The sequence below is a fragment of the Triplophysa dalaica genome, chromosome 16 (genome assembly GCF_015846415.1).
Source record: "Triplophysa dalaica isolate WHDGS20190420 chromosome 16, ASM1584641v1, whole genome shotgun sequence".
Lineage (NCBI taxonomy): Eukaryota > Metazoa > Chordata > Actinopteri > Cypriniformes > Nemacheilidae > Triplophysa > Triplophysa dalaica.
In genome coordinates, this window is record NC_079557.1 from 4,363,211 (window position 1) to 4,376,863 (window position 13,653).

The 13,653-nt window shown below is 38.3% G+C and overlaps 1 protein-coding gene across 1 annotated transcript; it reads right to left on the minus strand.

The window, feature by feature from the left end:
• Window positions 1-7: 7 nt before the first annotated feature.
• Window positions 8-1,040, minus strand: atoh1b (atonal bHLH transcription factor 1b). The gene has a single exon (XM_056770079.1). It carries the CDS (start codon window positions 899-901, stop codon window positions 206-208), a length of 696 nt encoding a protein of 231 aa, XP_056626057.1. The 5' UTR covers window positions 902-1,040; the 3' UTR covers window positions 8-205.
• Window positions 1,041-13,653: the final 12,613 nt, after the last annotated feature.

A 13,653-nucleotide genomic window follows, 5' to 3' on the forward strand; every position in this document is an offset into this window, starting at 1 on the left:
AGGGCTTGTATCGTTTCGTTCTTTCTTTCCCTTTTCGTGAGCTGTCATACATTTTGCCAAATCAAGTTGTAACTAAGCATCATCTAGAAAACTAAACATTATCCACAAGGCCTATCTATTTGGTTCTTTTAGTGTCTACTAAAACACAGACATATAAATTAGCATTAATAATCGCTTTAGTGCCACAGTCCAGCTCACGTCACCATCAGCGTCCTCCAGTCTGTCCGTCATCAATGTCACTGAAATGCGACGATTCACCATCGCTGGCGTTAGAAGTCGCGTCGTTTTTCTCCGAAACAAAGTTAGAAGTTGTTGCGTCCATTGCGTAAGATGCGCTGGTCCTAATCGACTGAGCCCCAGTCCTCTGGCCGTGGTTACCATGGCTACCGGCCGGACAGCATCCTTCCCTCAAACCTCTGCACTCCGACTGCACAACACCTTCCAACAACTCGGACAGTTCTGTTATGTATATCTGCGCCATCTGAAGGGTGTCATATTTGGAGAGTTTTTTCTCGTTCTCCATGGAGGGGATGACACTCCTCAGTTTGTCAAATGCTCGGTTTAGTCCGTGCATCCTGCGTCTTTCCCTCGCGTTGGCGGCCACGCGTCTGTGTTTTTGAGGACCGGGGGGGTTTTGCTGGGTTCCACCGTGTGCTCTTGATTTTCCCAGTTCGAATTCCCCAGTTTGAGGACTGTTTCCAGAGATGTATTTGCCCATGGCGACATCCACCGATTGCTGGGTGTAATGGTCACCCGTGGATGGGTACGCGGGGCTCGCAGAGGTCATCCAGGCCCTTGGGTCACTGCGGGTCAGCCTCGGATGTTCAGAGAGAGTAAAATCCTCAAGTCGTTCCCGAAATTTCACATCTGGCCAGTCCAATAGTTTTGTTTTGCCTGCCATTGCTGTTAGGCAGTATTTATGTGAAAGAACTAAAATAAGAATAAAAATATAAAGTTTAAAAGTTGGCTAATGTCCTTGATTCAGCCTTGTGAAGAATTTTGAAGTAGACCTCGTTGTTTTGTTTTTGTCCTTTACTTCATTCCGGATCCTTCTCGACCTTATAGTTGCTTCAACTCTCTGCTATCTCCTCCCCTCAATGCTCACAGCCAATTGAAAATCTCCCTCAAACTCCGAGAGAAGAAAGAAAGAGTTGTGGGCTCTTTTTTCTTCATGATATGTCTGTCCTGAGTGATGGATGCTCCTTTTGAATGATCAAAACCCAAATCAAATTTTACACATTTGTTTTAAGGCGTTATATAAAAATGCAAAAAATACATATATATGATTACGAATATTTAAAAAGTTTATGAGAATTGCAATTTAAGTTGTTTTTATTTTTTTATTCGGTTGTGATAATTTCGATTTTTTTATTTCTCAATAATGAACATAAACTATTAGCCTAATACATTATTGCGGTTTTAAACCATGAATGACTATTTAAAACCCGTAATGAAAAATGTAAGTCTCAAACCTCAGATGTCTCAAAAGCACATCCTTAAACACTTTATTCGAGATAAGCAACGGAATTGTCAACCAATAAATCTAGCAAGAGACTTTCAGCAGCGTCATAATTGTTCTCAAATAAACTGTAAAATCAGCAGCAATAAAACGAGCAGGTGGAAAGCCCGTCTTAGGTCGCACCTGTCGCCAGAAAGGTCCAGGAAACTGATAAGTGTCTTCACTGTTGTCATAAATCATTTAGCAAGTCAGCAAAACAATATTTGGTCAAATCAGACGTGCAGACATTCACGGAGAAACGACACAAGTGAACCTTCCTGCTAAACAAAAAAATATTTATTCTTCTTAAATTGCTTCTGCTTTTAAATCGTGATCATTATTTGTATTATCATCATTATTAGAAGTAGAGTTTGTATTATTATAATCTAAATAAAATACTTTAAGTTTAATGGTGGACAAACTTCGTTTCACTTAAATGCATTTGTAATGTATTGAATAGGATGCGTGAAATAATTCGATTGTTAACTTCTGTATGTAATGCATTAATTTCTCTCAATTTAAATGACGTCAATGTAAATTTTTTTTTTTTAAAGTCTTACTTCTAATTCAGATCTAATTTAGCAAACCGAGGGATGCATTTAATGCCCTCCCTTAAACAGCCTACAAAAGTATACTTTCGGTAAACTGCATGCATGTTTTGAACAGCAGGCCTATGGGAGCATCAATGATCTATGTTTTCCATTCCGTTTTTTTTTTACTTCTTTTCAGTTACTCCACAACAAGAACATATCAACGACACGAGACTGCTGCTCAAAGGGGGTGAGGAGGAGAGAGAGTATTATGACAGTGGCGGCCCCTTTGAGACTACTCCTAATGAAGGTTGAATAGAGTACCAAACTTCAGCCCAGTCAGCTGTTGTCCCCTGGCACCCGTCTCACAGTCAGGGACCCACGCTTGCGTTTCCCATATGCCGCGACGCGTCCAGGGATAGTTTAACTTTCGCACTTTTATCCCCTCAGTCGTGACAGAGTTTATCACTGAGCATCAACAACATCATCACCTCGGTTTACTGGTAACCTCTTTCTGCCAAAATTCTTATAGGCCTAAATTATTTTGTGGATATTACACGCAATGTTTATTCAAAGAGTAACTAGTCTCTTTAAATAACGTTATAATGTATATAGGAAATAAATTAAACGAATTATTTAAAATTGACTGCTTAAAAGTTAATAAAATGACTAAAAATAACTTTAGCAAATAACTGATACATTTTTCGTTGATTGTTACGGTGGAAGTTAATAACATATGTATCAAACAATGGACAACAAAATATTTTTAATAGGACAAAATAAAAATAGTTTGTTCGTGTCTGTGCAACGCAAATGCATCAATACCGATGCAAGGTAAAACATCTAAGCCATATAAAAATTTGGATATAACCCAATTATTTTTTAAACTTAAAGGGACAGCCTGGTCTCTCTCTCTCTCTCTCTCTCTCTCTCTGTGTTGTTGCTGTATGTGTTTGGAGACAGGCGGTAGATGTTAAATGTTGGTAAGAAAATCAGCGTGACCTGCTATGCAGTCATCGGGTTAATGAGGCTTGCTTGAGTTGAATAAACGGGCACGCTCTCCGTCCAGGGGTTCTCCATTCATTTCTGTACATGAATATTTAATTCTCGCCAGCGCAACAGCCTGCAGCCCTGAGAAGACAGGGACACACTCCCCATCTGCTGTAGGTCTTGAGACTGCTTCGGCGGAGGAAGGTGTTAGAAGCATATCAAAGGTCATTTTGTGAGACCCCATGGCGTCATGATTATTGACGCACTCACTTTTCTGCCAGAAAAAGAACAGTCTGGGCCTATAAGGTAGTGTTGATGACAAAACCATAGATAGCATACAGAATTATTTGCAGCTAATTAGTATATCAGTTAATTTATAAACCGTTGGGCTCTTGTTGTGATGGGAGAAGCTGAGACGATGGCTCCTTTCTTCAGAGTTCAGTCAAGCGCGGGTGAGTGATCCGCATCTGACCCGGGGTGCGCACGCATCGGGTGTGTTTTTCGCTCTAGTTAATTAAAGACCCGCGGAGATCGAACGCTTCCACTTTTCACACAATAGACAATATCACAGAGAAACAGTGAAAATGGCTCTGCTTATCAGAAAACAGCCCTTGATCTCAGCCCCATGTAATTATTCCAATACAGCCCGAGGTACGGACGTACTTCTTTGCACACAAAGTTGTCACTCTGAATCTAATTTAAGGGTTCAACCGCAAATTAAGGAAATTAGCGGCCTCGTTAAGTTTTGGAAAGGAAGTAATATTCTGTTAAGGCCCAGGGCTCATTAAACCTGCAGTATAGCAATTTATAGGCTATTATGATATCATCGAATTTTTAGGTTACCGTTTTATTTAAGTGAATTAGACTATTGAATGGACCTTTGCTGTAAAGGGTCAACAAATTATTTATATTGATGTAATGTGGAAGAATTGCTCTATTAATTTAATAAACAAACAAACTTTAATTAAAACACATTGCTTTTAAATTACACTGCATTATCTATTAAAATATTATTAAAATGCACTACTGTTTTATCAGTAGATACAATGACCCAAAACAAAAGGCCTAGGCTATTTAAAACGTAGGCTAATGTCTGACGAATGGATTTCAGCAATCTGCCGAGTTGAAAAGACGAAAGTGAAGGAACAAAAAAGTTATTGGCTTGAGAAAAACGGAGTCGACTCTGAATCACGCGAACGAGTCGTCTGTCGTTCTTATTTCAGTTCCGCGTCAGATTTGCGTCACTACATGTAATTGCCGCATTCGTTACATTTGCGACGCTGTACGCGGTAGACCAATCACAGCATAGTAGACCATCTGACCAATACAATCAGAGTAGGCTCACAGAAAGGAGCGGATTTACAAATTAATCGCCGAAAAAAATAATTTGAGGGTCAGTCAAGAAGTGAGGTCATAAAAACTGCCTATTATTGGAAAATGAAAGAGTTACCTTGTATGTACGCAAACTTTTTTGTTGGACACTCCATTAACCAAATTAGGACCTTAAAACTATTAAAATATTATTTCTATTTAGCCTATAGAGGATATGCATTTGACGTCACTTTCTGGGACACGCTCTCCTGGACGGCAAAACACCCAGCAAAATGGCTGAAGAGAATAGGAGAAACAAAGAAAACACGCATTTTTTGTTGAATTTACAAGCAGCTGGCTTCGATGGTGATCATTACGCCTTCACTACGACATACAAAGGAATCGGGTGTTCCTGGACACTGAAATGTTGTGCGGAATTACGTTTCGTGATATTGTAATATATCATTTTGCTGAGTGTTTTGCCACTCACGGGGGCGCGCTCATGGTGTTCACGTGGTAAAGTGACGACACGTCCATACCCTCTATACGTGCAGTTTTGTTCGTCAGTTTTGTTTGTAAAACTCATATTTTAATGATCATGCCGAAAAGCACAATATTCATGCCTTATTTTGAGGAAATGTATTTTGTTTTAGGCATACTTTCTTAAAGTTATTGTAAAATGTCATCGTAGTCTGACAGAAGCTGCATGACCAGCAACACCATACAAGACACGTCACGACGGCATATGGACAATGAGAGGCGCGTTGCACCAGATGCCCTTGAGCAAACAATTCAGCAGTGACACCCATACAATAACATTCAATGACCCTAAATAGCTTTACTTAATGAAAAAAGTCTGTCTCGGGGATTATAAAAAAGAGATGCCTTAAGACTCCAAACCTAAAAATGGTGTCTTTTGAAAATGCCTATACGTACAAAACAGACAGGCCTACATTTGTTTTAAGACGAAATTATTTGATTTTTAGTGTAACATTTTACAATATTTCCGATAGCAATGAATATTTTTATTTTAAATTCTGGCTTTAATATTGCCTATGACTTATCTATTGTTTTAAAAAACGAAGGTGTTATTGTATTGTTGGTATTTGGTTTTAATTGTGTATTCAAGTTTTTTTTATTTAATTTTATGAATAATTCAAAGTAGGATTATGTATAATTTATTTTTTGTTTCCATTGGACATAATGAATGCCACATTTTACTTTTTTTCTCCTACACATAAAGGCGAAATCGTGATTTGAATGCATCATTTTTCCGACAGGTGGCAGTAATGTACCGTCCTGCACTTGTTAAATCAACTAATAGAGTAAAACACCCAAGTGTTCCGAACTGGTGGACTTAAACATTTACATTTGTGAGCATTCTACAGAGACATCTAAACAGTTTGACCAAGCAGTGCCAATGAGAGCTAAATATATTCAACCTTTCACACCTTAAACCTTTAACTAAATCCTCTTGGTGTCACAGCAGTGAGAAAGGTAAATGACATCAACATAAATCTGCTGCAAATATATGTTTATTTTGCAGCCTAATTTGTGAAGACAAATAACCAACACGAAGCAGACAGAAGACAGTCGCCAGATCTGACCCATTTATTCAGATGACAAATTCTTGCCAAGTTCGAACAGCTGTCGTTTCATTGAACTCTGCCCACTCGTTACTCGCTGAAGAGGAAAATTAACTGGCATAAATGATCGCCGTCCTTTAAATGATGTCATGTGTTTGTGCAGCGCGCATGCGCAAAACAATCGCCAATAAATCATAAATATGTTATACGTAATCACGTGCTTGTGTATGCGATTCTGTAACAGCGCACTATACGGTGCGACAGAAAAAAGGCTGCTATATTCTCCTGTGTTTTTATATTTAATTAACAAAGCCTACGTGAGCACTCGTCCAGTCTACTAGATTATTTAATTCATTAAAATCTAATTCGACATCAACCCCTGTCAGTGACTGTTTTACATCAATAGAGGGCAGTAGCGCGCCACTTAGGTTAGTTGTTGAATGGCAAGTTTCTTCCTTTCCATCTTTTCCTCTCTTTTCCCCATTGCCCCTGGTAACCCCAGTAATTAAATTCATGGTGAGAGAAATGTCATGGCGTCCTGGCGTCTCAAACTCAGATTCTTGATCAGTGAAGACTCTCAAAAATGCCCCCATGTCATAGCCCTTTAGTGTTTCAAAAATGTCCCTGTCTGTTCAATTTTCGTAGCATTTGTCTTCATTGTGGTTCAGCATTCATGATAGTAGCCTCGTTACATCATTTGTTTTGCAGTGAATTTTCACAAGAAGTGCAATTAGCTGTAACCAAGTCATTATTAAATGAAGCTTGATCTTGCGTTGAGTTCACAGACAATGATTTTCTTAAGTGAGAGTATATTTCATTTAATTTGCGTGATAAGAGACATTTCTCACGATAGAGATGTCATAAGGTGAGATTTAACCACTTAATGAGCAAAACTATCAGGGGAGGTTTCAATTATTCAAGGAATTACATTGATGTTTATTATCTGGCAGTTGTTGATTGTATATTAACCAGCGTCATCCTGCATTTCCTCTGGGATAATGAGAATGAAAGTGACATTCACAGCTTGCGTCTATGTCTCAGCGCTCACTGTATTTGATGGAGAGGAAGGTGAGGGAGCTGCAAACTGCATGCCTTTCACTGCCATTTATCTGGCATTTTTGCTTATCGCTGTGACATCACCGATCAATAACTCCTGTTCTGGAAAAAGTCAACAAAAAGGCTGCTGATTAAATCAGCGACCAACTCCTTTCAAGGTCTTGTGATGGAATACACACAGGATCTACCTGCCGATGCAGAATGTCTGCATATTCCCTTTCCCGGACATCCTGTCTAAACATCAAAAGATTTGGCCTGCATTAAATAAATCTTGTTATATAGATTTTAGTTGATTTAAAATTTGATGTTATTTTATATCTGATGGTTTTAGGACAATGTTGCCCTGAGCTGAGCTGATAGAAAGACTAAGGCCGGCTGTGCTCTTATTGGGAAAGGTTCTGGTTGAAAAACAAAGATTTTATGAGCATGCTCTGATCATCGAGCTATTGCTTTTGCGAGTTCTGGCAAATTGGATCAGTGGAATTCGTAAAGGCTTTCATGGAACTGACTCAATATTCCTGGACCCATTTTTTGGTTGATGGTTTCCTCTTTGTCTATATCTTTTTCTTTTTTCTGAAGCCTATTAGTTATTCCGCTTGTCCTAAACAAATAGTTCACCTCAAAATTGAAATTCTTTAATCATTTCCTCGACTTCATGTCAAAACTCTTTCTTCTCTGGAACACACACAAAAAGGTATTTCGAACATAGTTGGTAACCAAACATCACTCGCCCCCATTCACTTTCATTGTATGATCTCAGAACCCCTGAGACATTTCTCTAAATATCTTCTTTTGTCATAAATGCTCTGATGAGGGTAATTGATGCAAATATTCTATTTTTTGGCTCAACAAACCCTTTTAAATGTTGTTTTTCATTCTTTTTTATCTTTCTCATCTCTCTCTCTCCAGATGCTCCTGGTTGTAAGATGCTTCCGAAGGGTAAATCTGAAGTCCAGCGAGCCACTGTCAGTCTTGCTGCAGGGGGAGATGTTGAAGAACGCATCAGCAGAGGCGTCCTCTTCTCATTCCACTGTTCCTGTCACACCGCTCCCCATACTTAATGTCCTCCGTTAAAGAGAGATGCTGTAAATCATAACTCGTCCATTATATCTATGGGGAGCCTTCATGCATCAGCTGAAGACTGTGACTTATGAGCTTTTGATCAGCTGACCCGGTTAAGTACATATTTGATGAGTGTAAATGGGAGTGGACACTCACACAAAGCTTTCAATGACCTTGCACATCCTCTGTGTTTGATGAAGGCGTGATAAGAAGTTGTGATAGGATTAAACTCCAGTTCATCCATCTATCCATCCATCCATCGATGAATGATCCGCCTGTCTTGTTTAACAAAATAGATATTGACTTGTTTAAAAAGATAGATATTGACTATAACGGGTGTTTATTAAATGCATTTAATGGTGTTTAATACACAAACACATGTAATACTCAACTCTATTAGTGTTCATTCATTACAAAAGTGTTTCTAAATTGAGCATTAGCATAACAGCAAAGCACTCGGTTATATTTCAAAGGCACAGGGAACTTTGATTAATAAAATAGCGAGGGCCTGATTCTCAAACCCTCAGAGGAACATATGAATAGTTAACAAGGAGAGAATGTACCCGAGTTCATTTGTCAGAATCTCAGGACTCAACAACCAAGTACATTTTTTTGCTGAGAAATCCTGAACTCATCTTCTAGTGTCTTATTGCTCTTGATAATTTTCTGTATTGTGTAACATGCATAACCTTTTTGCAGCCTCGGAGAAGTCGATAACAATAAGTGTAGAGTTACAGTCCTCTAGCGGTCCAAACCGCTTTCAACCGAGTCTTAATTACTCATAACACTCTTGCAAGCCCAGAAACATGCAGCACGGCTCTGTACAGCTGCAGTCTCCCAGGTCTTCATCCGTCTCATTTAACTACACAAGTTTTCATCCTCGCAGGCAGAAAACACAGCTGCTGATACACGACAAGCCTGAGTGATCGGAAAAAGTAATTGTTTGTCTTCCATTTTCTATGATGGCAGTAAAATGCTCAAGGTGCGGATATGATTACACTTAACCCGAGAGTGTCTGTGTATTCTTGTGCATGCTGCTGATGGGAGACACTTACAGAAAAAATAAAAGTATAATTCAAGTTCATTTTACTTAAGTTAACTTAACTCTAATTAAAATAAAGTAGACTTTACTTTATCAATGTAGAGTACTTGTAAGTGTCAATGCTACATCAGTTGACACAGTTAAGTACACTTTAAAGGGAAAGTTTTCCCTCTAGTTGTTAAAAATCTGTATACATTTCTTTGTTTGGTGGAAAACAGAGAAAGGTATTTGGACAAATACTTGTAACCAAACAGTTCTTGGACCCCATTGACTACCACTGGACAAATCACAATAGTAGTCAAATGTTCCCCTGAACTGTTTGCTGTCCTACATTCTTTAAAATATCTTCAACAGATCACAAAAATAAAACGGGGCCCAAGCACTTTTGGGTTACAAGCATTCTTCCAAATATCTTTTTCTGTGTACAACCAAATGAAGAGATTTATTTACAGATTTGGAACAACTCGAATGTTAGTAAATGAAGATGGATTTTTTATTTATAAAAGTACCCTTTTAGTGTAACAGTAAGCCGTGCTGTTTGTAATATAGTGTAAAACAACATATTTTTGTATGTACTACAACTATGCAGTGAACTTGAACTGATAGTTTACAAGTTCAATATGTTGCATATTTTTTAGTAGACTCTATTTTCAAGTAGACTCTGAAGTATACTCTTTGTAAATGAAAAGTTTTTGTAGTAGCTAGCAGCTAGTAGCTAATTTTTATAGTGTAAGTATATGTTTGAGTTCCTCTAATGAATTTAACACCAGTTTATTACTTTTACATTATTTTTACACTTTAAGTGTGTTATGTTCCATTTATTTAGGTGTTGTTTATTTTTACTTGAAATATACTTTTAACTCTACTCTAAGTAGATTTGAAGTATAGATTTGAAGTATTTTTTTATGTATATAACACGTCCAGTGTGCACACCTTTAGCGGCATCTAGCGGTTAGGCTGGGAATTGCAACCAGTGGCTCACTTCACCGCTCAACCCTTCCTATCAGTGGCTGACATGGGACTAAGATGCCATCTCGTTTATGCTTTTTTTTGCCGAAGGATATAACATATTTATGAAACATACTCTGTGCAGCAGTGTGTCTGTTTAGGGCTACTGTAGAAACAACATGGTGAATTCCATTTAAGGGGACCTGTAGTGTAGATAGAAATAGCTCATTCTCGTGCAAAAATAATGCTTGATTATGCAAGGTCTTTATACACCTCTGAAGACATAGTTATGTATATTATATTGCATTTCTGTTAATAAATCCTTCACACAATGACACATTAGACCTTTAAGTACAAAATTAACGTGTGACAACAGATCACTTTAAGTACATTATGGAAAATGTGACCTATTTTTACACGGGAAGTTCATTTAATAAAAAGTAGACTGAAATTATATTTGTAGTTTAAAAGAAAACAAACTAATAGCACACTTGAATTAACTTCTTTTTTATGAGGGGAAGGATTGATTTAGCAGTAAAATGACATCATTATTTATTCTTCCTCATTTTGTAACCACAGATGTGGCCGCCATGAAATTCTATTGTCTGTGAAGGACATTCTTCTATTGGTTTCCATAGAAGAAACAAATGCATACTTACTTGGGACCATATTACAGGGTTCATCATTTTTATAAAATATAAGTTTTCATATTTTCTATTATAAGGCTGGAGTTGGGGAAGTAAGGTTTATACTTCTCAGACTCTGGCTGCAGTTGCACAGCTTTAAGCAGCTGCAGGGACAGCATGCTGGGTCCCGGCGCACCGCTGCGCAGCCAGAAGGAGAGGACAGGACAAGACCACAGCCAGGAGGAACAGAGAAGAGAAGAAACACATCTCCACCATCACCTTTAAAATGCATGAGAGCTCCCCTGTTGACTGCCGCTCTGTGCCATGCTGCATGACTAATACTGCCTGGAAGTCACCATGTCTCCTCACCCGCTCTCCAAGAGTTGAATTAATTGGCTGTCTCAAGCACCAACACACATGCATGCAGACCGTATTCCCCAAAACAGCCCCTTCTTAAAGTTAGAGGCTTTAAATAATATAATTAAACCAGGGGGAGCATTCATTAACTAATGGCAATTGAGACAGAAGCTGTTGTGGAAATTTCGGGTCGTGCAGCCTTTCAGTGACGGGTCCTTTATGTAAAACATCATTTTACGGATGAGCAAGATGGTACCAGGGGAGTATGACATCGCCTTTCGGTGGATAATGGAGTTGCAGAATAAAGTCTACACATGTGTGTATCAGTGAAGTGTCAGGGGTGAAGGGGAATGTTAGAGTAGACAATGCGGGAATTGCCTTTCGTTTCAATGGTGCCGTTAAATTCTTAAGTAGGATACATACATATTTAAGACTTTGCAGGAGTCAAGGGGTCTTTGCGAAGGGTTTGAATTTTCATTCAGAGTTCAGCATGAAAAAGACGCTTGAGCATCTGTATGGGAGCTTGTTCCTGTTTTATTTCATATTCTTCTTTATTCTCTTTTGATTTAAGCATAGCATCAGAACATGCATTAATAGGTTTCTTGCTGAAGTAGCGTTTGCTTTTGGACAAGATCACACAGTGGTTTTGAGTCAGTCACTTTGAAATGGAAAGGTGATTCAAGTTAGATTTGTCGAATGCTTCTTTTAGGCTCAAACAGTAGTCCCGGGTTCTTGACTTGTGAGTCCTTTGAGTGATCAGTAAATGAACCGGCTCATATGAACCGGCGTTGAATGTTTGTTAGTGATAAAGAAATAAAAAATTGTCATCACATTAATTGGTGCTACAAGGATTTTTTACTCCATTTAATACGGAAGTAAAAGCTCAAACCACAGGTAAGTGAAGTTATATATTTTTTCGTCTTGTATGTAACGTTACAGGTCGGATGTTTGAAGAGCCTTTTTAAGATGAAGAGCCATTTAGAGAGAGATTCGCGACAACGGAAGTTACATTTTTTTCATGGAGCCTTCAGATAGTTCCACGAAGTTGTTTTCTCTTTAAATGCTTTATTTCTTTCATTTTTTCAATGTGTAAAAAAATTGGTCTGTTTTGCTGCAGCTCCGTGCAAAACTAGTTACTTCCTGGAACTTGAGAGGCTCCATGAACCGCCATTGCTGTAAAAAAACTATTCCATTGGAGTCAGCGGAGTCGACGCAACTCTCTTTCTCAATAGCTCTGGTCAGAAAAAAATGCAGGCCAGAGATTTTTCCGAAGCCAGACTGTGTGCACTGCATAAGTGTGAGATCGATGAAATGTGTATTGACAACAACCCAATCTCTCTTTCTGTCTCTCTATCCTGTGTCAGGAGGACGGGTCAGTGGACTTCGTCTGTGGCACGGTTCCTCATTCTCGGAAGAGAACAATAAAGCTGTTGTCCACCTCTCTAGATCGTAGCTTGTTTGCACTGTGCTTGCAACACAAAACACAGGGCTCGGACAATTGTGCAGCAATCGCAGTGGAGGCTCTTAACTCATAGGCGGTCCAGGCATAGGAGGAAACACATCCCATAATGCACCTCCTCGCTGTGAGCACTTGAAGGAATGGAGTCTGAGGCACCAGCAGTTGCCATAGCTCCACGATTGCTTATTAGGATTGGCACTTTGTTTCTCACATGGGAGGTAAGAGCACTGCTGCTCTATTTTGTTCTGTTGATTACTGCTGCCTCCTCGCTGAGACTGAACCTGGGAAACTTAGAGCACAATAAAATGATTCATAAGGAAGTTTATAGATGAAAGGTGCTTATGAATCATGAATCCTTTTCACTTTTGTCTGTTTGACTATGTGCGTTTTAAACAGACAGCTGTGTCGTTCAAGGACCGGGTAATGATTTGTAGGTGCATATGACAAGGAAATGCACATCTATGGCATGCATGTTGAAATTTCAGTTTGGTGTTAGAACATGTTAACAACATAAATTTAAACTAAGTTGGTTTACAGAGTGTTGGGTGCTGTGCTTATTAAAAGTATTTCAAAGGCATATTTTCGTCGTGTTGGGTGGAAACCCTGTTTGTCCAAAATACTGCTTTTCAAATGAAGAGTTTGGTTCCAAAAGGAGATAACTAAGTTTTTTTAATTTTTAGAAAAAAATCTTGTTTTTGATGTAATGTTTTTTCATATAATTTCATTACATTTTTTTGTGTTACTTTGCGCTTTTTAATGGCTTGAATCAAAGCACACCAACTGGAGTTTGATTGATATTAATTGGAATGCACAATAAAAAAACATGATTTTTTTACTATTTTGAAAACGAAGTTATCTCATTTTGGAACCAAACTCAATATTATAAGTTATAAAGTAAATTGTGGCAAAAAAAATCTGTCATTTGAGCAAAATTTTATGTTAGAAAAGCAACTGTTAGTTAAAGAAAATATTATCAATATTCAAACAACCATTTCAATATTTGTCTTTGCATTGCAAACAAGCAGTGACAGTGAAAAATGACTCGCAAAAAAATCCAAAATATAGAAATGTAAGGTTTCCACCAGACAACGACAGTATGTGACTTTTACCCCTACAAATTATATTAATGCATTTGGATATAGCACAAACTAGTCTGCTCTTTTACCATCCGATTTTCTAAAGGAATTG